Source organism: Tenrec ecaudatus, chromosome 11 (assembly GCF_050624435.1).
Source record: "Tenrec ecaudatus isolate mTenEca1 chromosome 11, mTenEca1.hap1, whole genome shotgun sequence".
NCBI lineage: Eukaryota > Metazoa > Chordata > Mammalia > Afrosoricida > Tenrecidae > Tenrec > Tenrec ecaudatus.
The window spans coordinates 146,776,533-146,803,410 of record NC_134540.1 but is presented as its reverse complement, the minus strand read 5'-3'; the positions used below and the strand labels follow the sequence as shown (position 1 = coordinate 146,803,410).

Sequence of the window (26,878 nt, the reverse complement as noted above, 5' to 3'; positions counted from 1 at the left end):
AAACCATGGCTTGGGTCAGGAACAACTTCATCTCGAAAGTAAGTTCTTTGCTTTTTCATACCAATGTAACGCTTTCACTTCCTGACCGGTGCTTCCATGCGCACTGTGGAACTTTTTTAAGAGAAATGCTTGACATCAATCTTTCTTCTCTGTTTATTATGATGTTGCTTATTGGTCTGGGTGTGAGGATTTTTTTAAATCACTTCATTAGGGGCTCATACAACTCTTATCACAATCCATGCATACATCAATTGTGTAAAGCACATTTGTACATTCATTGCCCTCATTATTCTCAAAATATTTGCTCTCCACCTAAGCCCCTGGCATCAGCTCATTTTCCCCTCCCTCCCCGCTCCCCCCTCCCTCATGAACCCTTGATAATTTATAAATTATTATTTTGTCATATCTTGCCCTGTTCCACATCTCCCTTCACCCACTTTTCTGTTATCTGTCCCCCAGGGAGGAGGTCACATGTAGCTCCTTGTAATCAGTTCCCCCTTTCCAACTCACCTTCCCAGTATCGCCACTCACACCACTGGTCCTGAAGGTATCATCATTGAGGATTTTTTTCTTTATAATTAGGTGTTATCTATACTCAAAGCGTGAAATCCGTTTGGCTTTCAGCAAGCAAGATTGTGTTATCTGCTTATCACAAATGATTAGTCTTCCTCCTGCCCTGATGTCACATTCGTTTTCGTATCTCTCACCTCCCAAGGTTATTTGCTAAGCATACAGATTGAGCAAGGGTAGTGAAAGGACAACACTGACACACACTTGTCCTGATTTAAGTCATGCAGTATTCCTTTGTTCTCTTTGAACATGAACCTCTGGGTACATGTGCATGTTCTGCATGAGTACAATTAGTTGTTCTGGAGTTCCCATTCTTCACAATGTTTCCCGTAATTTGTTATGATCTACACAGTCAAATGCCTTTGCATAGTCTCTGCTTTCTGCTGAGATCTATCTGTTATCAGCAATGATATGCCTCATTTCACATCCTCTTCTGACTGGCTAAAATTTCTGGCAGCAAATATTTTCAAAATGTATTCAGAAGAGTTTTAATTATGGCTGATGTTAATTTGATTATTTGATTATTCATTCATTCTATTAGATCTCTCTTATTACGAACGGGCACAAATATGTATCTCTTCCAGTTGGTTGGCCAGATAGATGGCTTCCAAATTTCTTGGCATAGGCAAATGAGTACTTCTGCCATGGTATACATGGGTTAAAACATTTCACTTAGGATCCTGTGCATTCTTCGAGCTATGTTTTTGGCCAGCGCCTTCAGTGCAGCTTGGACATCTTCAATACTTTCCATTGTTGATGATATATTACCTCCTGATATCTCTGAACACTGACTAATTCTTTTTGGCATAGTGACTATATGTTTCTTCCATCTTCTTTTGATGTTTTATGAGCCATGTGCCCCTGGAATTCTTCAATATTGCAACTCCCAGTGAAAACTGCTTCTTCAAAAATTCCAAGTTGGGAAATGCCTAGAATGCTCTTCCCTTTCAGTGTTCTAACTCCAGGACTTTACACATTTTATAATAATAATTTACTCTGTCTTCTTGGGCTGCCCTTTGAAATATTCTGTTCAGCTCTTTTACTTCCATTCACTTCAGATAGTCTAAGTTCAAAAGTAAATTTCGAAGTCTCTTCTGACTTTAATTTTGGTCTTTCCTTCCTTTCCTGTCTTTTTAATGACTTTTCCTGTCTTCATGGACTATGTTCTTGGTGTTATCACACAAATCATCTGATCTTCAGTCATTAGTGTTCATTATGTTAAAGCTGTTCTTGAGATGGTCTCCAAATTCAGGTGAGATATACTCAAGGTCATATTTTGGCTCTCCTCTAAACTTCAACTTGAACTTGCAAATGAGCAACTGATGATCTAGTCCATAGTTAGTTCCCGGTGTTGTTCTGATGAGGATATTGAGCTTCTTCATGGTATTTTTCCACTGATATGGTCAATTTGATTCCTATGTATTTCATATGGGACATCCAGGTGTCGAGTCACTAGTTTTTGGAAAAGGGAATTTGCATTAAAAAAATTGTTCTTGAAAAACGTATCGTAAAATTCCTGGTGTTGTTTCTATCACCAAAGCCATACTTTCTAATGGCTGATTTTTATATATTTAAATATATATAACTTTTTATTGTGACTTAAGTTGGGGCTTACAGTAAGATAATCAACTTTGTATTCAATAACGTAAACTACTTACCAAACCCTCTAATAGCTTGTCTGACACTGCTGTTGATTTCTCTTTTCCCTCTTGGGGAACACTATCTTTCCCTTCACCCTAAATAATACATGGCCAACCTCTAGTCTATTGCTTCATCTTTCTTTCCTTCTCCCACCCACCTCTTGGTAGTCATCAATGTCTATTTCCTTCCATTTGAAAACATTTGTCTTGATTTTTTCTTTTTTTTAAACATTTTATTAGGGACTCATACAACTCTTATGACAATCCATACATACATCATTTGTATAAAGTACATCTGTACATTCTTTGCACTCATCATTTTCAAAGCATTTGCTCTCCACTTAAGCCCTTTGCATCAGGTCCTCAATTTTTTTTCTTTATAACAGTGGTCTCATACAATATTTTTTCCTTTTGTGGTTGACTAATTCCATTCAACAAATGTTCTCCAGGTCCATTCATGCCAGGAGAGGTGCTTCATAGTTTCATCGTTTTCTTTAGTGATGCTTAGTATTATGTTTTGTGTACACACCAAAAAATTTTTAAATCCATTCTTCTACTAATGGGCATTGAGTTGTTCCATCTTCTATTGGAAACAGTGCTGTGACGAATATGGCTGTGCATATGTCTGTTCATGTTATGGCTCTTACTCCGTTAGAGTATATGGATTGTTGAGTCTACTAAATTTCTATTCCCAATTGTTTGAGGTGGTGTCATATCATTTTTCCCAGAACTTGCTAATTTTTACAGTCCCACCAGACATGTAAGAAGGCCCAATTTTACAGCGCCTTCTCCAGCACTTGTTTTCTGTAGGTTTTTTTTACCTTTGCTTTAAATGTCATTATAAAGTGGTGTATCATCATTGTTTTGATTTGCATTTCACAGATGTCTAGTGATTGCGAGCATTTCTTCATATGTTGGTTTGTTGGATTTCTTCTTTGGTGAACATCCTGTTCAAGTCCCTTGTCCATTTTTAAATTGGATTATTCAATTTTTTCTTGAGTGGTTTTACAGTTCTTACATAGATTTTAGACATTATTCTCTTGTCCAAAGTATCACTGCAAAAAAAATTTTCCTAGTCTGGGTTTGGTTTTTAATCTTTTGATGCACATAAGTGTCTTACATAAGGTCCCACTCATCTGTTTTGTCTTCTGTTATGTGTTTTGTAATTGTGTTTATAGTGTGTTTAAGTCCTTTATCAACACCCTAAGGTCGTTTTCATTTTTCTTCTAATTTTCTGATTGATGGCCTTTCTAGAGTTGAGATGTACATTTAGGTCTTCCATCCCTTTGGGTTTACTTTTGTACATGGAGTGAGGTATAGTTCTTGTTTCATTCTTTTACAGGCGGAGATTCAATTTTCCGCACCATTGATTAATGAGACTATCACTTCCCCAGTTAATAGTTTGGGGTCCTTTGTCAACGATCATTTGTTTGTAAAAGGATGGATTTATTTCTGGGTTCTCAATTCTGTTCCATTGACCTTTGTATCTATCACTGCACCAGAACCTGGCTGTTTTAACTACTGAGGCTGTGTTTTGAGGTCAAGAAGTAAAAGGTCTCCCACTTTTGTTTTTGAAGTATTTCTTCGCTTATCCTGGCTCTCTTTAACTCTCAATAGAACGTCGGTAATTAGTTTATCCATTTGTTTATAGACTGAACTTGGGATCTATGAGGCTCCTTTATTTTGCAACTTTTACATTCCAATCCCCAGAAATCACCAATGCCTCTCGATTGCATGCTTGATCAAGTTCAGACGGCAGGAGTTGGTCAGAATCTTCAATTTGTTGATCTTTTGCATTGGTGGTTGCTGCGTAGACTTAAATAATAGTTGTATTAATTAGGCTTCCTATCACTGACAACATCGTACCTCATGCTTGATGATACAATGTTCTATTAAGGGACAAATGGGATACCATTTCTCTTCATTTTATCATTCCCATCATACTAGACTTTGTAGTTATCCGATTCAAAATGGCCAATATAGTCAATTTGGGTTCACTAATGCTTTGAATACCCATGATATTAATTTAGGAAAACTAGAGGGAAATTTGAGATCACCATTATACAGTGTCTTAGTTGTCTAATGCCATTGCAAAACACACGCACCAGAATTGGGTGGCCGTAGGGAACAGAAATGTATTATCTTATAGTTCTGTGGCTAAAAGTTTAAATCAGGCTCTCAGCAATGTCAGTATCAACCTGAGTATTCCTTGGTTCTTAGGGACCAAGTATGTGCCCAATTCTGTATTTACTGAACAGGTTTTAAAACTCAGACATGATTAGGTTAAGAACTCACCCTACATTTGTATGATCTCTTGCACATAACAAAGAAACTCGTTTTCAAACAGGATTATAGTGATAGAGGTCAGTATTACAACACACCGTTTGAAGGAACTCCAGGCATTTACTCGTGGGAATTCATAAGTCACCCTCTACTCACTACTTTTCTACTGTTATTAGGTGCCATGAAGATGTTGTTGACTCACAATGACCACATCTGGCCAAGCAAAACTGTCCTATGGGGTTCCTAGGCTGCAATCTTCACAGAAGTAGATCACCAGGCTTTTACCCCACAGAGAGCCGACTTTTGAATAGCCAACCTTTCAGTTCGCAGCCAAGTGTTCAACATTTGGGGACACCAAGGTTCCTCACACTGACTGCTTTATTTCCCTGAATGCAGACAGCAGAAGGGTGGGGGCAGGGTGCTGGTGGGGAGAGGGGCAGAGGTAGCAGCAGCTGTAGGTGGAGGGCAGTAGAGGGAGTGGTTGTGTCGGAGGCAGTGTGGATGTGGACAGCAGTTATCAGTGGATCAGTCTTAGGATTTTCTTAGGATTTTCCCGAGTTCTTTAAAAGAAACAAAGTAGACGCAACAACCTACTACATACCATATACGATAGAAGCTACTTTTAGAAACAAGCATGACTTAATAACAACTCCACTGATATTTCGTAGAGATCTAGAACTATAAAGTGTCAGCCTAAAAAGTAAATTCAACTCAAAAGCAAGACAAATTAAAAAACCACACAGCAGTAACACATAGTTTTGAGCCCCTATTGCTTGCCTAGATTTGTGCTAAAAAATTTATATGCATTATTCCCTTCATCTAAGTAAAAGGCTTTTAAAGGTATTCTCATTTTAGAGGTGAAGAACCCATTCAAAGTCAATGGATGAACCTAGGACACAGAGCTGCAAGGGAAACCCAGGCATCAACACTTTGAAATTTCAAGGCTGCATTAAGATGGTTTCTCCCGGCAATGACAACAAGAGGAAACACTGACCTGGGTGTGATTATAACATCCAATTATACTGAAAGTTGTTTGGGGGAAAAAAGGAGAAAAAACCTACACAAAATAATAGAAAATGTCCTGTGGTTTCCAAATTTCATGTTACCACTTCAAACGCTCTTTTTGTTATCCCAGCCGTAACCAAAATTATCACGGAAAAGTTACCTTCAACAACCAGTCACTGTATCTAAGAATAGTCACATTTCAAAAATGTGTTGAGGTAAAAGAAATTATTTCAATATTGTCTTGGATTTGATCTAAGCACCCCCTTTCTGAATTATCTTCTAAAAGAGAAAACAATGCATGTGTGAACAGAATTTCAATGGGAAAGTATTATTCTCTTCCTCAATAAATAAAATAAAAATAAAAGGACCTTTAAGAGACACTTTCACTGACTTTTTTTTTTAATGAATGAATGAAATAAACAGAGGACTAACTACTTAGGAACTAAAATCAGACCACAGGGGAATCTGTCATTCTAATCACATTGACACCTTTTCTCCTCTTTTACATTTCTCATCCAAACATTCTTGGGAGCTCAACAGGCTCAGAAGAAATAGAGCAGCAGGGTGGAGAACAAAGGTGAGGGGAATCTAAGAAACACTTTCACTGCTATCCTCACCATTTTAACAATTTCAAATTATATAACATTTTCCAGGGTACATGAAAGTCACAAATGTGGAGGAAAGTGTAAAAAGTTATTCTGCTTGCTCATATTGTAAAAATAGTATTCTGACTAGACAGTTCAGGAATTAACCCCTGGTGAGCAAGACATTCAAAAAAGCACTCACATACTTCCAAGGAAAACAAATATAAATATTAAATGTATTATTTGTGATCAATGAAAGGTTATGTGCTAAATAATTACATTTACTGAAAGGAATAGTAACGTGTGCATTCACCTGTGAAACATTACTACTCACATATTAACTCCTTCCCCTCCTGAGATTGATGATTTTATAAAATATAATGTGCAAATATTAAACTAATGTGCAAAAATGAAAAAGGTGGCAGATAATATATCCACACAAAAACAAGGAGGGGTATTTATGAAGTTCCTGACACTTGTGGTTTGCTTAGTTTTATTTCTTTTCTTGTTTTCCCACTTTCCTTTTTTTCTTCTTTTAATAATTTTATTTAGTTTGTATAGTTCTTATCACAATCCACCCATCCATTGTGTCAAGCACATTTGACAAATATCTTAATGATTTAGTTAAAGAAGTGAGCAACAAGAGGCATGAGGGAAAATGCCAGCATTGTCTCATACTCTGAGGCAATGCCTCTGAGTAGGCTGCTCTAATTCAAACTACTGTTTCCATGTCACCTCTTCTTTTAACCGTCAAAGGAGCTTCGCCCTTGTTTCCCTGAACACCGCTGAGGAGTCTAAGGACACAACCCGGTGGGCCCCTTGAATGGGTGCTGCTGTGATTTCTCCAGCACCTTAAATTACTGCAGATGAAGAGAGCAGCAGTGTAGAAACCATCCAAATAATGGAGACTCTTGCCACCCCAGTGTGTGTGTGTGTGTGTGTGTGTTTGAGAGAGAGAGAGAGAGAGAGAGAGAGAGAGAGAGAGAGAGAGAGAGAGAGAGAGAGAGAGAGAGAGACCGAATCCAAATATTTCCTTGTTTGTCCAGCAGTGTGTCAGTTTTCCCTAAGAGCTGTTAAACTGACTCTCATGATACAAGGGAAAGCTCATATCCAAGAGACGTCCTACACAGAGGTTTCACACAATCACCCATTTTAGTCAATGTCTCGTATCCAGTGGGGCCCAGATATGGGGACAGGGTGAAATCAAGGTGTTGGGGAGCTGCCAACATTCAATGAACATATCAGCTGATGTATGGCGGTGGGGGGGGGGATCTAATAATTCAAATAAAAATTTCACAGCTCATACCTCTGTGGCCCCCTAACACACACACACACACACACACACACACACTCACACACTCACTCGCTCATTCTAGTTTTAAGAGCAACTGATAAGTGAAGTGGTGGTTGTTGTTTTAATAAAAGAATTCCTAGCAATAAGAAAACAAAGATTTGGGGGGGGGCTATTGTTTGGGGACATGGGAAAGAATTGCCGTGAACTGTGTTTTTCAAGCAACATTAGAAAAAGCAAAAGGAGCTGGACTGAGTAATAGGTTATGAATGGGGTGCCAATCTCAAGGTCAACAGTTCAAACCCAGCAGGTCAACTCCTAAAGAAAGATGAGGCTGTGTGCTTCCAAAAAGATTTGCATCTCTGGACATCATAGGGGCCAGTCTACTTGGCCTTCCAGGGCAGGTCCGCAGTGGGGACGCCATCCTAAGCAGTCATATAAACATTTCTGTTTTTTATTTAAGACTGGCCATGTAAATTAAAATGGATCCAATGTTCTTAGGTGTCCAGATTTTCCCCGTGGGATAATTTGTGAATGGAATGCAAGTTCACAACCAGCAAAGCTATGAAGCAAAAACCACAGTTCCGTTCAGCCATGCCAAGAGCAATCTGCTCTCCCTGAAAACTCGTGCAAGGGCCGGTTTTTACGCGCAGGCAGCTTCCACAAATTCTTTGTGCAACCGATAATTTCACGCACTCGTCTTTGTATTAATTTCACAGTCACAGGAAAGAGATGCATTGCTCCTCTCTCTCGGTAAGGTCTCCTTTCCAAACACAATGGGTTTCCCAACCAAAACCTATTTTTCTAGTCAAGACATCAACTGGAAATCCGGGCGGTGGGAAGACCTTTGTGTGAGAGTTGGGCGGGGGTGGGGGGTCAGTGGGTGTGTTTTCAGGATGCATGCTCTATACTGGTCACACTCTCATTGCATTCCCCCTTCACATGATGTGGGTCCCCAATATGTTCAGTTCCATTGCCTGTTGCCCTCACTTTCCAGGCGCTGAGACTTCCCTGTGGCACTGGGAGACAGCTGGGCACTCTGAGGCTCATGGTGCGAGGACAGGATGGCAGCGCAGGGTGCCACTTTGTGTGTGTGTACTGGGTCCAAGTCCTAATTCCACATGCGACCGGCTGCTGCGGCCAGCCCCCACCTGTCCAGCGCGATGCTACAGGGGAGTGTAATGCAGGCCGGGGAGATATTTTAGTATCAAACTTGGGGCGCCCAACCCAAACCCTCTGCAGGAAAAGAGAAAGCAGCCAAGGGAAGACCTCTAGGGAGAAGATGCCCCGCCTGGAGCAGAAACCCGACTACGACGAGCTCTCCCAGGCTGCCGCTTCACTACGCTCCCTCCAGCTCCTCTGAGACGGAGGAAGCCTTCAGTCCAGAAAAAGAGGCCCGCAGAGCTCAGCTTGGTTGCGGGCGCAGAAAGGGAATCCCCAGACCCCGTCGGGATCCCCACACCCCGGACCCGCAGGCACCCCTGGAGGACGCGGAAGGCAACTTCCCGCCAGGCAGCACCCCGAGGAGCTGCGGGAGCGCGGAGGCCCCGGCCCCGCACGAGCCTCCGGCCGCACCCTTACCTGCCCGCGGCGCGTCCGGCAGCCCCGCGCGTCGCCCATGGAAAAGTTTCCGAACTTCCTCGCAGCTCCGCTCGCCGCCGCTGTGCGGGAGGCCCAGGGCAACCAGCAGGAGGAGGCAGCGGACGCCCACCCGGCACGACTGCGCGTCCATGGTCGGCGTTCCAGGCACCCCGCGCCCCGCGGGAGACCCCCGGCTGCGCGCGCACCGCGCCGCACGCAAGGGGGAAAGCGCTGCCGCCCGAGTTGCCAACGGGTGCGAGGAGTTCGGGGCCGCTGTTGGACACCAGCTGCACCTGGGGCGACGGCGCGTTCTCCTGAGCGGCCCCGAGGCGGAGGCAGGAGAGTCCCAGGCTCGGCGACGCCGGTGCGCCCTCCTCCGAAGACGCCAGCCGCTGCGCGGCCAGGACAAGGCCCACTGGAGGTGCCGAGCGCGCGAACGCCGGCTTACGGATCCCGCCGCTGCAGATCCCCGAGTCTCCAACCTGGGAAGTGTGGGCTGGCACGCCGGGCTGGGCGACAGGCCACGCCCCTGGGCAGGCCACGCCCCCTGGCAGGCCACGCCCTCTGCGCGTGGCACCGGCCCAGGATGCGCTGCTGTGGGAGCCACACATCCCACGGGCACCAGCTGGGGAAAAGAAGCCAACTGTGAGCCGGACCTGGCTCTCCCCGGACGCTTTAGGCAACGCTAGTTGGATAATGAAGAGCATATCCGAATATTATCAGAACCAGATGAAAAGCACCAACAATAAATAAGAAAATTCCGTATAGAGCAAAGTCCTCGGTGTGCATGAATTCCTTACAAAACCGGGTGAGATAGAATGGAATCTGGTTAAAAAATAAAAAATCATCTATAAATCAAATCTCAACTGACAAGACTTAGCAAGTTTTAGAACGTTACTATTTTTTTAACATTTTATTAGGGGCTCATACAACTCTTATCACAATCCATACATATACATCAATTGTATAAAGCACATCTATCTGCACATTCCCTGCCCCAATCTCGCATTTGCTCTCCACTTAAGCACTTTGCATCAGGTCTTTTTTTTTCCCCCTCCTTCCCCGTTCACCCCTCCCTCATGTGCCCTTGGTAATTTATACATTGTTATTTTGTCATATCTTGCCCTATCCGGAGTCTCCCTTCTTTATTTTTAATAGCTTCATGCTCCTTCTTTGGAACACTTTTCTATACATTTGAAAGTGAGCCCCGGTGTGTCGTAGTGGATTATTACACATTACCACGAGGTCAGCATTTCGAAACCACCAGTTTCTGCAGGTTTCTACTCCCATAAAGAGTTACAGTCTCAGAAACCCACATGGGATTGTTTTATTTTTTCCTGGAGGGGAGCTATGAGTTGAAAAAGACTCCATGGTAGTGCGTATAATTTTCGGGGAGAATTTCAAAATCCAAGAATTCTATTCAAACAATACTACATTCTTATTATCACAGCGAAGTTTGCCTTCCTATCACCTTTTAGTGTCACTTTGTGTCAACATGGACCCTCTGAGTTTTACCCCTTTGGGAATTCTTCTAAAATATAGTTCAAAGTACAATTAAGTGAAGAGTTTTTCACAAAGAAGATAAAATCAAGAGGTTTTTAAGTAACTTAAAATGACAAAGGAATTTTGCCAGTGTACAATGTACAATAAGAATAAATGCATTAGAAACCATACCAAAAGAACCAGGGGCACTTTGTAAATGTGACTGCCTAAAGAAGAAATCGTGTGTGAGGGACGAGAATATGTCTTCTTCCACAAGCACAGGAGAGAGCCCCTCTCCCGTAGAGCAAAGCCCCGACTAGGGGGACTATAAATGATCAAACCACCTGAAGGAAATTTCATCTGAAATTTCAACCCTTGCCAGGAGATAGAGATGCATAACTTTACATCTTACTGAAGTGTCATGGGACTTTTAATGGCCATTTTTTATCAAAGACAGCTCTTTCAGCAGTCTATTACTTGCTTTAAGCCAGTTCAAGGGCAATCAACGGCTGAGATTCTCCTACATAGTGTTCACTTCACTTTTAACATCAATTTCTTTCCTTGAATACTAGACTTTTTTTAACTCACAAATGATGTAATTTAATAGTTCAATCATATTAAGAAGAGTTGTACAATTGTCACCACAATCAGTTTTAAGACATTTCTTTCTTTTTTTTTACATTTTATTAGGTGCTCATACAATTCTTATCACAATCCATACATATACATACATCAATTGTATAAAGCACATCTGCACATTCCCTGCCCCAATCATTCTCAAAGCATTTGCTCTCCACTTAAGCCCTTTGCATCAGGCCCTCTTTTTTTTTCCCCTCCCTCCCCGCTACCCCCTCCCTCATGTGCCCTTGGTAATTTATACATCGTTATTTTGTCATATATTGCCCTATCCGGATACTAGACTTTTTAAAGATGCTTTCTTAATAAATGAGAATTAACTAAAAAAATAGCTGTTTAAATTCTAGACCTTCAACCAATACTTTATATATTTGTCCCCCAAAACCTCATGAATCCCCGTGACTTATTATCGTCTCCAACAAAGATGGTAAGACTCTTTGTAAGAAACAGAAGAATGAATGTGAGAATATACATCATGATCACATGCCAGACACTTTGTAAATACTTTAATCTTTACTTCATTTAATTTTAGAATGGCCTAGTGAAATAGTTAGTATTATTAGCATTATTCTACAGATGAGAATACAAGCACCAAGAAGTGCCCAAGTTCAACATCCGGAGTGTGATGGTTAGGGGTTATGTTAACTAGATATCCCTAGCTAAGGATAGGGTGGGAGCTCAAACTAGCAATTACACAGCAACCCAATGGTGTCTCCTTGGCATCATAAGCCTTTTTGTATAAGAGAGGGGACCTAGGAGAGTCAAATCCTCTTTGGCCGTTCACATTTTGCTGCAGCCAGATCTTGTAAGCTGGTTCATAGAAACCCTGTGGCATTGCCTGCAGACGCTAGTACCTGTGAGTGGACCACTCTGACTGGAATCAAACTGGACTTAGCTATTTCTACAATTGTATTAGCCATTTCTTGATATAAATCTCTTCATGTGTACAACACACACAAGCATCACTGGGTTGGTTTCTCTAGAGAGCCCAACCTAACATACCTAGTAAGTGACAAAGATCAGACTCTCTGTCCCTGACACACCAATGAGTGTATCAGATCACATTCAGTAACTCCAGAGACTTTTGATTTATCAAAGTTTTTACTAATACATGTACACATCATTTTAATCTAAATAAACTCATTCTAAAAGAATTATGTTAATGCAACACACACAACCCCAAGTGCCTGTCATGAAATCAATTCCAACTCATAGTAAGCATGCACCTTAGGAGGGAGGATATAACAGTTCATCTCTTGTAGTTTGTACAGGTATGAGAAAGGCTCAGTCTCTGTAGAATGATACCATGCTTGATACAGTGAAGAAGAAGACGTTCAAGGAGATGCACTAGCACGGTGGCTGCAAAAATGGGCTAAAGCATAGCAATCTTTGTGAACATGACCCCGGACCATGGAGTACTTTGTTCTCTTGTACATCGGCTCCTTATGCGTTGGAGCCAAGTTGGCGACACCTAAGGACAATGAATGTTCCACATAACTGGGCAGGATTGGCTCAATGCTTCAATATTATAACTGGACACTTGATTTTTCTTTTCTTTCAAATGGGGATACGGTGAAAGTGTTCTTCCCTTGGGTTTTGTTTTTGTTTTTGTTTTTTTTAATCCAAGTCTTTGCACATTTCTTTATAATGCTTTGCTTTGTCCTCTCGGGCTGCTCTTACTTCATCGTTTCTTCCACTCAATTTAGCTACTCTGTGTTCAGGAGAATATTTCTTTTGACATCCATTGTAATATTTTCTAACCTTTCTATCATTTTAATGATCATAATTATCATAATGCCATCTCACAACTCAGCTGATCTTTTTGTATTAGTATTCCATGTGTTAAAAAGCTTGGTGTTAAGTAGTTTTATGGGCATATATTTCACAAATCATCCAATATCAATTAATATGTTCAACCATATTAAAAAGAGGTGTGCAATTTTCACCACAATCCATTTCAGAACATTTTCCTCTCTTACTCCATGCCCCTAGGTAATTATTAATCCAGTTATTGTCTCTATTGATCTAACTATTCTGGATTTCATATACAGAAAAGTCATACAAAACACAAGCAGAAAGCAAACAAAAAACCAAGAATGATGAAAGGCAAATCATAGAAATATCTCAGAAAGAAAGCAGAAAATATTAAAAACTGAAACAATTTTAAACTGGGTCAAAATGAAGATCAAATGTTAAGGTATTTCATGTTAACCTAAGTACATCTGCCATAACTGAGTTTCTAGCACTCTCTGATTGCAAGACTGTTCATATCACTGGGCTGTGCTCAGAAGGAATTCACTGTAGGCTTTAATCCATGTGGGGACCCTGCAGATGGATTTGGGGCTTCCATTAAAATTCATAGCTGTTAAATAGACCATCTAAAGCTGCCAAAGCTGTTCTTAACATGGCTGTATTGGACAGGGTTCTCTAGAGAGACAAACCAGATTGCTAGTAATTATATATAAATATATTTATAAAGATAGATATATAATTCAATAAATAAACTGTTAAATAATATACAGATAGATGATACAAGAAATTAACAGTTAAATTATAAAGCAGTGAGACACGAGCAGTCCTTCAAGTTTTGAGAGCCGCCAGTTGCCAATCCCCTTCTGTAGAGAGAGCTGGGCTATATATACCCAGGCAGCAAACAGCAAGGCAGGTCCCCAACTGTCATCAACTGTCAGTCCCCAGCTCCACAGATGAACATTCCAATCGTGTGGGCTAAAAGGGACCTCAACTTACAGCGACACAGTCCACAGGCTAGGCATCCCACAGGTAGTGTTCCCCTTTAAACCTAGGCACAGAACAACCAAGGTGAGGCTCACCGAGCCATTTATCCCTCTGCCCTTCAGTTAATCCTACTTGTGTTTATCGGCCAGGCTGGCACAATAAACTATAGCAATGGCCCTACTTGATACCTGCTGTCATACAGCGCCCACTGAAGATGTAGGTGCTATAGCAAAGTATGGTGAAGAAAGCAGAAGGTGACTAGGTATCAGAAAGAATAAGCTTATTCTTTAAATATTATTCTTAAAAGCTGGCCTTAAGTAGCCATCTAAGTAAGATAACAGTTAAATCCACATGTAAGGAGCACACAATCCTGTGTGGTCCAAGGATTATAAATAATAAAATTCAAATCCAGAGGAGGAAACGGCACCAGAGTTTAAATTCTGAACAACCAGTTGCACAAGCCTCTAGATGACAGTGAAAGGTCAAAATCGATTTGCAAGGTCCACAGGTGGACCAGTCCTCCAGCAAATCCCTCTGACCACAGACCAAGCATGAGACTAGCCTCGCTTTCAGACAGAGTGCATTGGAAGGTGAATTATTGCAGGTGCAGTTATATCAATATGCAGCACTTATAATTTGACCAATTTTAAATGTGTTATAGTGTTCGATGTGTTCTGCTTTCTTTATGATTGACGTTTTCCTCCGTTTTATTTTGCTATTATTGTTGGATATTTTTGTTTTTCTTTTTGTTTCATTTGGGTTTTTTTTGCATGTATGAAATCCAGAATAGGTACATCTGTAAAGACAGTAGGTGGATTAATATTTTCTTAGAGTTCTAGAAGGGGAGGTTGGGGGTGGGGGATGGGGCACTAATAACAATGAGTATAAGAAGGGAGAAAATTTTCTAAAATTGATTGTGCTGATGAAGTATAACTCTTTGAATGTGATTCCACTATTGAATGTTATCACATACAAAGTATGTCAGTACAAATGTTTTTTAAAATCTATTATTGAGCTGATTTTTAAATTCTGGTGCCATTTATTCAAAGTGCTATTTCGGTGCTTGTGGACACCTTTAAATTTTCTTGACCTTCAATCTGAACTTGCTGATGAGTTCTTGAGGATCGGTTTTACAATTAGCACTAGGTCTTGTTCTGACTGATGATATTGAACTTCTCCATGGTCTCTTCCCACAGATAATTTTATTTCTATGCATTCCATTTAGTGAGGTTCATGTGTAGAGCCGTCATTTTTGCTATTAATGGAAAATGTTTGCAATAAATGAGTGGCTGGTCTTGCAAAATTCTGTCATGTGATTTCCAGCATCATCACCCAGGCCATATTTTCTAACTACTTATCCTCAGTCTTTGCTTCCACCTTTTGCATTCCAATCACCAGAAATTGTTAATGCATCTTTACTGACCATTTGGCCCCTTTCAAACTAAAGTAGTTGGTAGATTTGTTCAATTTCTTCATCATTTGCTTTAATGGTGCATAGATTTGAATGATAGTTGTTTATCGACTAGTTTGCTTTATAAACCATCTTAGTTCAGGTTAACTAGAGAAACAAATACAGTGACACTCATATCTATAAGAGAGAGCTTTATATCAAGAAGGAATCCCAGCCCAGATACTAGTCCACGAGTCTGATACTAGTCCACAGAGACACGTACTCTCTGCTTCACATTCCTGTTGACACGCCACCTGAAGGCAAGCTGATGGTAGCCAGAGCCCTGGAGTTGTGTCCACCAACACTAGAGCCACAAAACTGCCCACCCTGTGGTTTTCTTGTATTCTTCACCATTGCAAGTGCTGTGTCAGTCTAAAGAGGAATTTATGGACTAGTATCTGACATATGGGCTAATATTGGACTTCGGGACTTGATCTGGACTGGGCTGGGGTGTTTTCTCAATATACAATTACTCTTTGATCTACACATCTCTCTTACACACCTACGAGTGTGCCTGGATACGTTTCTTAGTCAACCCGATGGAACACAGATACCATCTCGACTCAACGTACGGACGGCAGAGTCTCTATTGCTCATGGTCATGAGCTACATGTCATTTTTGAAAGAAAAAGTTTGTTCCTCTCTGAACATAATGAGCACTCAGATCAAGAGCTGGAGATTAATTATCAGCTCTTTAGGATTCAAAATGTAGGCACTCTACTAATGATTAAGCCTCATAATTGATAATTATCTTTGATTAATGAGTAGGAATTTCTTCCAGAGGCTTTCACTGCTGTGTACCATTGTCATAATTGATCTTTAATTGTTCCATCTAAGATTCTTTTTACCATATGTTTAATCTTTGCTCTTTATAAATAAGATCCATTGACAAGCCTTATTAACTATCCTTAGATATAATATTACTTTACAAATGTCTTTACAATTTAATTAGCATTCAGCCTAATTCTTTATATTTGCATATGAAAAGATGCAAGCAGTTCATGCTGTCGGGTAAAATGAAGAAATCCCTTTCTCTGATCACTTTTGAATTCTTTTCTTGATTCAGATTTTGTAAGAACAATTCTCTCTCTAGATGTGCCATGGGAGATTTGGCATAATTGCCAACTTTCTGCTTCTGGAAGAGAATTATATTCAGGTTTTTTCCTATCTTGGAAAAATACAAACAAACTCTTCATCTTATTCCTGATCCAGTTTTGTTGATGTTGTTCAACATCCTAGGTTTTTCTTTTTTCTGTTAGTTTCCTTTATTTGTCCATGGTCTCAAATAAGCTTGTAATTGATCTTCCAATGTTCATAAGCCACATTAATCCTAGTGACCAATGTTTTGCATCTCTCTGCTTACCCTGGTGTTAAACATTCATTCCTGAAGTCTAACTTCTTCAGCTGTTTCACCAATGCACTTTCATATTTCACTTCCTAGCTTCTAGCATTTCTTTCTCGGTTGTTTTGCCTCTCCCTCTGCCCACCCTTATCGCTCCTGTCTACTGCTGGTGGTAGGTATAGTTAATATTTCCAAATTACTAAGGCTTGGTACTTATCTTTTTTTCTAAATATTATTCCTAAGAGTTGTAAATCAGTATTGATTACAGTTCCCCAAAGCTTATGTCTACCTAGAACCTCAACATGTGGCCTGAAAATATGTACTTTGCAGATATAATTGTTGTTGATGAAGTTATCCTGGATTTGGAGCAAGCTCAAAATCCAGTGGCCTGCTCTTTAAGGAGAGAGCACTGAGACAGAGAGGAAGGTTGTCTGAGGACAGGGCAAAGATGGGAGTGATGCAGCTACAACCCGAGAGAGACAAGAAGCCGGGAGAAAGGGGTTGACTTTCCTTCAGAGCTTTCCAAATTAGTCAACCCTACCATCAATTTGATTTTACACTTTTGACCTCCAGATGTGTGAGAAAACAATTTCTGTTGTTCAAAACAGCCATATTTGTGTCAATTTGTTGACATCCCTAGGCCACTAATATAGGTTTGTTACGTGAAAGCATGGGAACTAGATACCGTATATACTCAAGTATAGGCTGAGTTTTCGGCACATTTTTAATGCACCTTTTGTGGTAAAATTATCCTCTGCCTCAGAGGATAGTCGGTTCGGCTTATACTCGAGTATATACGGTATTGACAGGTCTTTCCCTCCAGGTAGGCCTTATCTTCTATTTTCCATGGGTGTTCTTTGTTGTTGTTGTTGTTTTTAAATTGTAATACTCTAAAATCATCTCTCAGATCCCTGGTGTTGCAGTGTTTGAGTACTCCATTTCTAAACCAAAGGTTGGCCGTTCTAATCCACAAGATCCTCTGTGGGAAAAGATGTAGCACTCCGCTTCCAGAAATATTTACAGCCTCAGAAACCCTTTAGGGTGATTCTACTATGTCCTACTAGGTCACTACGAGTCAGCATTGGTTCCATGGAATAGGATTTTTTTCTTTTTAATCTCAAACTGTATTTACAAAGGAGTAAGTTTATCATCTTCCCAAGTCATGCTTTCTATCACTCATTTATTTTGTCCTTAACTAATACCAGATCCTGAGGTCTGTTTTTATACTAATAAAATCAGTTTTGCTCATTCAGAAAGTGTTTTATCCTTTCTCATCTCTAATATCTCTAAGTAATATAAATTATAAGAAAATCATAACTCTTGTCAATTATCAACCTAGATCCAAATTCATCTTTTTCCTTCCAGAGGGAAAAATTCCTCTACAAATTCCCTGTTTATTGCCTTTAGTCTCAGAAAGGGCACACTGCATAAAGAATCATCTTGATCTAATCATTCTTTAGCTTGAGCCCAGGACAGTCTGTTTTCATTAGAGCTTTACTCTACTTTTAACAAATATTCATTGGTGACAAAGCTGACTCTAGTATCTACCACAGTGTTTTTAAAAGATGAAGGAATCTGTGTCTCGTTCGCTAGGATCATTAGCATATCCCTGGACCTTATCACAAATCGTTACCACAAATCACACTCTGGGTTTGGGCTCCAAGGTGATTCTCACAAAAATTCTGATGAATACCCTATATTTAGAGATGATCTTTTACTTTTCCCTTAATTCCCTTCTTTATACAAGGATCCTCTTCTTCTTCCAAAGAAACATTCATCAATTACTCTCAGCAAAATGTACTATAGTCATGTCTATTCAAATACCATTTAAGTTTAGAATTACTTCTTTTTCCTGGCAACCTCAAATCAAGTTCCTTATTCATCTTGAACACTTTCCTTCCCAAATAACTCATATATTCTCTTCCACCATTGTATTCCTCGTTTTACCCCTTTTGTAACTTGGATGTAAGTTTACAGAGTTAACTAGTTGTTCCATTCAACATGTCCAACTGAAGGATATTTTGTTTTGTTACACTGGTTGGAATACCCTAAATATAACCGTTACTTTTCCCACTTCTTCCCTGAGTTCCTTGTTGCTGTTACTTCTGCTTTCCTGTCCCTTTATGCCTTTTATGCTAGGCTGGGTTGACCGAGAAGCAAATGCAGTGGCACTCATATATGCATAAAAAAGAGCTTTATATCAAGACATAATTATATATCAAGAAAGCATGACCAGCCCAGGTCAGTTCAAGTCCATAAGCCCAATACCAGCCCCTAAGTTCACACAATCACATGCAGTGATGCAGATTTCAGGAAGATAACAGGCCAGTGAGTTCAAAGTCATGTAGCTCAAAGGTCCTGGGAAGATGGCAGGACATTGGCAGTTCTCAGGGTCAGTGACCCAGTTCCGGCAGACAGGAAGGGGAAGTGGCAGAGGAAAAGGATCCCAGAGTCCTCCTCCTGAGAAGGCCCTGTCTCGGAGGACACAGCATGAGGCTGCAACGTGATTGACAGGTCTGACTCCACCCCTAACCAGTGTCGAGTTGACATAAAATCACATGACTGCCACAGCTCTGAACTTTCCTTTTATGCAAGTGCTTCCTTTTTGCTCTCACGTGGTTGACTGCACTTAGGAGTACCTTACTTTCGGAGGTTAGTATTCACTTTATAGGCCTGTCTGTTTTTAGGCTGAAAGCTGATCCTCAGTGGTAGATAGAGTTCCAGGCTTGAAGAATCTCTAAGGGTCACATTCTCCATCAGACCAACATGTCTGGTCGGTTGTTTGTTTTTTTATGATTTTTGAATTCTGTTCTACATTGTTTTCCCTCCCTCTGTCCATGACCTTGTACTGTGATCCTGATCGGAGCATTTGGTAGTGCTAGGTGGACTCCATCGAGTTCTGTTTTTTGTTGCTCATAGGGTTTCTATGGCTCAGAACCTACTTGACAGCACCTATATCAACAACAATCCTATATACTATAATTTTTTAAATATTACCTGGTTGGAATCAACCGGATGGCAGTAAGTTGGGCTTTTTGATCCGCCTGCACTAATCAAAGGAGACTTGGTGGCAGAGTAAGTTATATGTGTTGGGCTGCTAAAAGCAAGGTCAGCCGTTCAAATCCACAAGTCTTTCTAAGGGAAAGGAATGAGATTGTCTGCATCTCTGAGTATTTACACCCTCAGAAACCTGAAGGGGCAGTTCTGCTCTGGACTACAGAGTCACTGTGAATTGGAATCCACTCCATGACAGTGAGATTGGTTTGGGGGTTGAGCATGCTAACATATCTTAATCATCCATGTATCTCACGGTCACAAGTCAATTTTGACCCATGGGACCCAGTAGAGCTGCTCTCTAGGGATTCCAAGACTGTAAATCATTAAAGGACCATCTTGATTTATGTTTCTCTTGTGGAACAGATCTAATTCTCACTATCATGGAGACAATGCTAGCTCATAGGAACCCCCGGTGGGTTTCCTAGCCTATAGCTGTTTACTGGGGTAGAAAAACCAGTCTTTCTCCTGAGGATATGCTGGTGGTTTTGAACAGCTGACCGTGCAGATCACAGCCCCAATGTGTAGCCACTACACCACCAGGGCTCCTCCATTTTTGGTGCAGCCGATAGGATCTAATTACTGACCTCTCAGTAGCCAGGTGCTTAACCAAGTGGGTCATCAGGACTCAACCCTAGAAACTATATATAAAGCAAACCCACACAGTTGCTGTAAAGCTCATTGGGACCCATGACAGCTTCACACATTCTGGAGTAGAACAACCTTCCTTGAGTTCTTTCAGTTTAAGATACGCTCAGTGTGTTCTGCCCTTTGGGTGTTCTAGTTTTTGTCTCTGCACATTTCATTATAATGTGTGGCTTTGTCTTCTCAAGCAGCCATTTGGAATTTTCTGTTTTAGCTTTTTGGCTTCAGTCTTTCTTTCATTTGCTTTAGCGACTATACAATTAAGAGCAAGTTTCAGATTCTCCTCTGACACCCTCTTTTATCTTTATTTCCTGTCTTCTTTACCGACCTTTTTCTTTCTTCATGAATGATATTCTTGATGCCTTCCCGCAGTTCATCAGGTCTTCTGTCACTAGTGTTCAATACGTGAAATATTATTTTTGAGATGATCTTGAAGTCCAACTGGGAAAGACTCAAGGTCGTATTTTGGACTTGTGTTCATTTTCTTCAGGTTTATCTTGAACTTGCCTATGAGGGATCGATGGTGTCTTCCACAGTCCTCCTCTGGCCTTCTTTTAGCTTCTCCCCTTCTCACAGATGTAGTAAAAGATATTTCTCTCTATTCTATCTTGGGAAGCTCAGGTGTATCCTTGCTTTTTGTATTCTTGAAGAAAGGTATTTGCTATGAACAAGGCATTGTTTTTGTGACATTCCAATCAATAAAAGTATTATCCAAATTTATGCACCAACCCCAAAACTAGTGATGAAGACATTGAAGAATTCTACCAGTAATTTTGATCAAAATTCATTTCTACCAGCTTCATTTCTATCACCCAGACTATCTTTTTCTGCTACTCTTCCTTCCTCTTTGTTTCTAACTTTTGCATTGGCTCCTCCAATAACTATTACTGTTTCTTGATCACATGTATGATCAATTTCTAGTAGAATTTTGGTATAAATCACTGGTAGAATTCTTACAATTGTTCATCACCACTTTGGTGGTTGGTGCATAAATTTGAACAAAAGTTGTATTGGTTCAATGTCCTTGAAGGTGGATAGATATAATCCGATCAGAGATGGCATAGTACTTCAAGAGTGACTTCACAATGTCCTTTTTGACAATGAATGTCACATCAGTGCTCTTAATAATATTATTCCCCGCATAGTTAATCATATGATTTTCCTGATTTAAAATGACCAATATCAGTCCACTTCAGCTCACTCATGCTTAGGCCATGGATCTTTATTTGTTCCATTTCATTTTTGAGAACTTCTAATTATCCCAGGTTCATGCTTCACACATGCCATATTCTGATCATTAGCAGATTTTGGCTAATGAACCCATCTTACCTTACCTTACCTTTTCTTACCTTGAGTCATACCCCATCAGGAAAAGGAAAAACCTGAAGGCTCTTCTCCCACAGGTTATAACTGACTCATGTCACGAGCGTGACTACCTTGCCCGGAGAAGATGACCCTAGCGCACATTGTGGACTGGTCATCATAGGGCTGCATGCCACAAAGCCCTCAGTTCCAACCATCGATGGTTCTGTGCACTTCACTCTGCGTGAGAAAAACCGGACTTCCGACTCCAGCAAACCGTGACAGTCTCGGAAACTCACGGGCAGCTCTGCCCTGCCATATAGGGTCGCTAGGAGTCAGCATCAGCTGAATGGCAGTGAGTTTGTTTGTGTTTGTTTCATTGCTTTTTTGTTTGTTTGTTTGTTTGTTTGTCTGTGGACAATACAAAGTAAATATAAATAAGTCAGATGCTGTGGAGTCAGTTCTGACTAATGGCGACCCAGGGGTCCAAGAGCAGAACTGCGTTCTACAGGCTTTTCAATGGCTGCGATGCTTCAGAAGCAGATCAGTAGAGCTTTCTCGCACACAGCCTCCAGTGGATTTAAGCCACTAGGTTTTCTGTTTGTAGACAAGCTCTTAGCTGTTTGTGTCATCCAGGGGTTCCTTATACTAAATATAGAATGATCTTTATTTCCTCTCATGAGGAGGGAAGCAAATTTTCTCCACAGAAAAACCTATGATATGCAGGTTCTACCAAGCTACTTTTTAAAAATGCTAACAAGTGTATAAAATAGCAAAACAAATATTCTCTACAAGCAAAAATAACACAGGGTTTTACACTGTCCTGGATTTTGTTAATTAATTTGTCCATTTCTCAGGGAAACAAAACCTGCATTACAGAATGATTTAAAATGCATTTCCCACATTCACTAGTTCTTATTCTTACTACTTACATGTTACACACCCAAAGACTGACTAGATCTTCAAGACCACCTTTACCCACACTTCCAACACAGTGAATGTTCCTCAATATCCCAAAGACTTTAATTAAATCACTCATTCAACCCGAACCCTGCTGGTCTCTTTCTCAACTGTAAATGTGTCCTAAGCCAGTCAAACATCAAAGCACCTACATATTAGGCTTTGCTCCAAGTACCGAAAGAAACTGGGATGCAGAGCTTAACCAAATGCACTGCTTACCGTAAAATATTAATATTTTGTATATCATTTAGAATCATAAACAGAGGCCCATAGAGTGTCCTGAGCAGAATACAGAAAGAAAGGCTACATATGCATCAGAAAGCACAAGTGTCAATGAAACAGCTACTTTTCTGGTCTAACTAGTTAATACGTTGTTGTGTGGACAGTGGACTTGGCCACAATTCATATGACCTTATAGACTCCTTCACACTCTAGAGTGGCTGAGTGGGCTGACCTAATGACTTTTTGGTTAGCAACTTAGAATTAAATCACCTTCCAGCAGGGCTCTTTATGCTGGACATAGGTTCTTCTGATATGCTAGAATACTCCTTTAATGAAATAGAAAAAGTTAAATAAAGTGCAAAGCATGTCGTGATAACAACTCAGTGGACATAAAAGTGGAATGTGAAAACCAAGGTCTTTGGAAATGTGAGACTCACAGCCTCATTCCCATTCGTTCACAGCACTCAGAAAGACATCCACATACCAGGCCATCCGTAGGATAGCATCTGTAGTCTGTAAGGATGGTGTTTAAAAGTTTTTAATGGCTTCCATTGTGTCAGATGGGAAACTAAAATATATAAATGTATATAAAGGATCATTGCAACTGTGCTAAAACCGGCAAAGAAAAAAAAGCATCATAAACTATATGAACTCCATTTCTGGGTTATTATTTTCATTTTTGTATTTTCTGATATTGTCAAATTCACAGTTCTATCAAGAAAACAAGTATTTTAAACAAATTGAATTTCAGCATCTTATTTATTTATTTTCTAGAAACTCTAAATTTTTTTGTTTTTGTTTTTGCAAGCACAAGACAGAAGGAAAGAGGAGAGTTTTCTATCTCTAAACTGTTTTGACACCGTTTTCTTTTTGGTTAATACACATTCCCCAATATTAGAGAAAGGTAAAGGAGTGTAGAAACTTCACTCGAAGGAAAGGCAGAGTGTGCAAAGGAAAGCTATCACTTCACGTACAGTCTTTTTTTATTTTTAGCATTATGTCAGAAATGGGATGAGAACTTGTCTTACATTCTTATCACAAGAGATCATCAGATACTTAGTGAGAGCTTGGGACTGCTCATTTTTCACTTCAGCAATTTTTTGTTAAAATATTAATCTCTCTATCCAAATTAATTAATATGCCTCAATACCACTGGAACAAGTCAATAGGGGAAAAAAGTGAAAGCAAACTAGACTGATTATTTCTGATTACTGAAACTCGGATGAAGTCCCCTCCCTGCACTTTTTTCCTGTGGTATCCTCTGCTCCAACTGACGACCCTCTTTCTTCCAAAAACTTAACAAAGGGAGAGTCGAGAGGAGGCAAAACCAGAGGCATGCTGAACAGTTGATGATGAAATCGTAAACAGTATGTCTCTATATCTGTTACCATGAGCTCAAAGAACCAAGCCAGCAGTGTTACTGACATTTTCTACGATGCTTGGAAGCTACTTGAATAATGCTACAAATAAAAACCCAAACCAAACTGACTGTCCCCAAGTCAAGGTTCACTCATAGCTACACCATAGGACAGGGTAGAACTGTGAGTTTCTGAGACAATAACTCTTTCCAGGTGTCAAAAGTCATGTTTTTCCATAAAGATGATCTCTTTTCATTAGATCACTAAAACAAACTAAAAACATGGTGAGGAAGGGGAAACACTAGACCTAATTCCTTTTTGCTTCTTCAGTATTGGTTGGCTGAACTAAATGGTCCTTCATATCTCTGTCAGGTCTGACACACTAGAAGCTTTCAAAAGGGAAAGTTTTTGAGTTTTAAATAAGGGTTGAAAAAAAAAGTTTTAATTCGTTAAAATGAAACAAGGGACTTATTACTATTTAAGTGGATTTGAAAATCAAATCTAATCCTTTTCTATAACAAATATACAAAGATACCACCAAAATTGTATGTAAAAAAAAAAAACAAGACATATACTATTAATAATGGGAAAGCTCAGTTCTACAATAGGACAACTGTGGGTGGTTTAATCTCATGATTTGGGTAATTCGGACATTTAAACAATTTCATACAAAACAAAAACCAGGGTAATATTATTATTATGCTTATTACCATTAAGGATATATATTTTAAATCATTTTATTAGGGGCTCATACAACTCTTTTCACAATCCGTACATACATCATTTGTGTCCAGCACATTCATACATATGTTGCCATCATCATTCTCACCTGTTTCTTCTTGAGCCCTTGGTATCACCTGCTCATTTTTTTTTTACCATTAAGGATATTAGTAGCAGCAGGTTAGCCACTTATTACATGCTGTGCTTTGTTATGTTTAAAACTTTTTTTTCACTTAGTCCACACAACAGCCTATCTAAAATTATAATCTGTTAGATAGATTTTTTTTTTAAAAAAAGAAGGCTCAGAGAAATTAAATAACTTGCTTGAGGTCCAAAAGGCAGTATTGACTGACACAGATCTGAAACAAAAGTCTCATCCTTAATGACATATCCAGCACCCATGGTGGTGCAATGGTTAAGCACGCAACTTCTAAGCAAAAGATGATGCTTCAAATCCACCAGTCACTCTGTGGGAGAAAGATGTGGTCGTCTGATCCAGTAAAGATTAGTCTTGAAAACCATATAGGGGCAATTCTATTCTGTCTTATAAGGTCGCTGTCAGTGGGAATACACTGGATGGCAAACTATTTGTTTTGTTTTACTTTAACCAGTTTCATTGGCATATGATTCACATATCATACAATTCAACAGCTCAATCACATCAAGATGAACTTACAATCACCACCACAATCTGTTGTAGAACATTTTCTTCGTTTGTGTACTCATCGTTATTGGCTTTCCATTTCCATGAAACCTCCCCAGTCATTCCTCCAAAGAACCAGTTACTATTTGTATAGATTTACCTATACTGGATTTCATATGCAGAAAAATATTTCAAAAAATAAATAACAATCATAGCAAAGTAAAGCAGATAAATATCATAATCACAAAGCAGAAAATATTAAAAACTAGAACAAATTTTAAATGGATCATAAGAGGAATCAAATGATAAAATGTCATATCTTAACCTAACTACATCTACCATAATCAACTTTGCAAATGAGCTCTGTCTGATCAGAAGACTACTTGCATCCCTCATCTATGATCAATGGGGAAGCACCAGAAGCTTAATCCATGTGTGGACTCTGCAAATGGATTCTGGGCTTTCATTGCCACCCACAGCCTTCTACCAATTTGGTATTCACAATATCATTCCCACCTTTAGATTCGGATTTTATTATTTGCAATTCTCGGATCACACAGGCTGGTGTGCTTCAGACTCAGTTGAGCCCTCACTTACATGGTTGTTTGTTTCCAGACAAGCCTGTAAGACTCCAGATGTTATTCCTTCTGATAGTTGGGCACTATCTATTTTCTTCACCACACTTTGCTTTACCCCACATAGCTTCGTCTTCGGTCATTTCTTCATAGGGGTGAGCATCAAACAGGGCTATGCCAAAAGAAGGAACACTAGCATTCTAGGTCCTCTTTAGTTAAGTCCCAACATCCCTCTTTTGAACTGTTTTCCATTATTTCTTTTAATGTACTCAATTCAAGCAGAGTCGTCAATTGTTGAGCTGCAAAAAAATATGGTCAGCAGTTCAAACCCACAAGTGGCTCTTTTGAGAAAAGAAGAGCCTGTCTGTGTCTGTAAAGATTTACAATCTTGGAAGCTCTATATTGGAGCAGTAAAAATGGAAATTGACTGGATGGTTTTTGTCACTGAAGCCAAACTGGGTAATTTTCTTCTCTCACCTTTGTGTCTTTGACTAAATTGCCCTTGGTTTCTAATCCCTTAACATGGGGTCTCAAGTTACCCCATTGTTCATGGAACCATTCCTCTATGGAGTCCCTAATTCCCCTCTTAATACTCACATCATTTAAATTTTTCTTCATGCATAGTGTTTATCACCTTGTTGAACATTCTAATTAACTTGTCTAAATTCTAACACAGAGTTGTCTTTAGAATTGTATGTAAATTCAATGAAGGATTCATCTTTACATCCTCAAAATATTTACCAGAGGAGGCAATGTAATTCATTTAGAATATTAATATTTGTTCTCAGACAATTAGAAA

General features: G+C 39.8%; 1 protein-coding gene across 1 annotated transcript in view; it reads right to left on the bottom strand.

The window, feature by feature from the left end:
- Positions 1–9,422, bottom strand: part of GPC5 (glypican 5) — a 558,236-nt gene extending 548,814 nt beyond the window's left edge. The window contains exon 1 of the mRNA XM_075562716.1: positions 8,955–9,422. Coding sequence (XP_075418831.1) covers positions 8,955–9,105 — 151 coding nt within the window. The 5' untranslated portion in view covers positions 9,106–9,422. The remainder of the gene's footprint in view (positions 1–8,954) is intronic.
- Between the last annotated feature and the right edge of the window lie 17,456 nt (positions 9,423–26,878).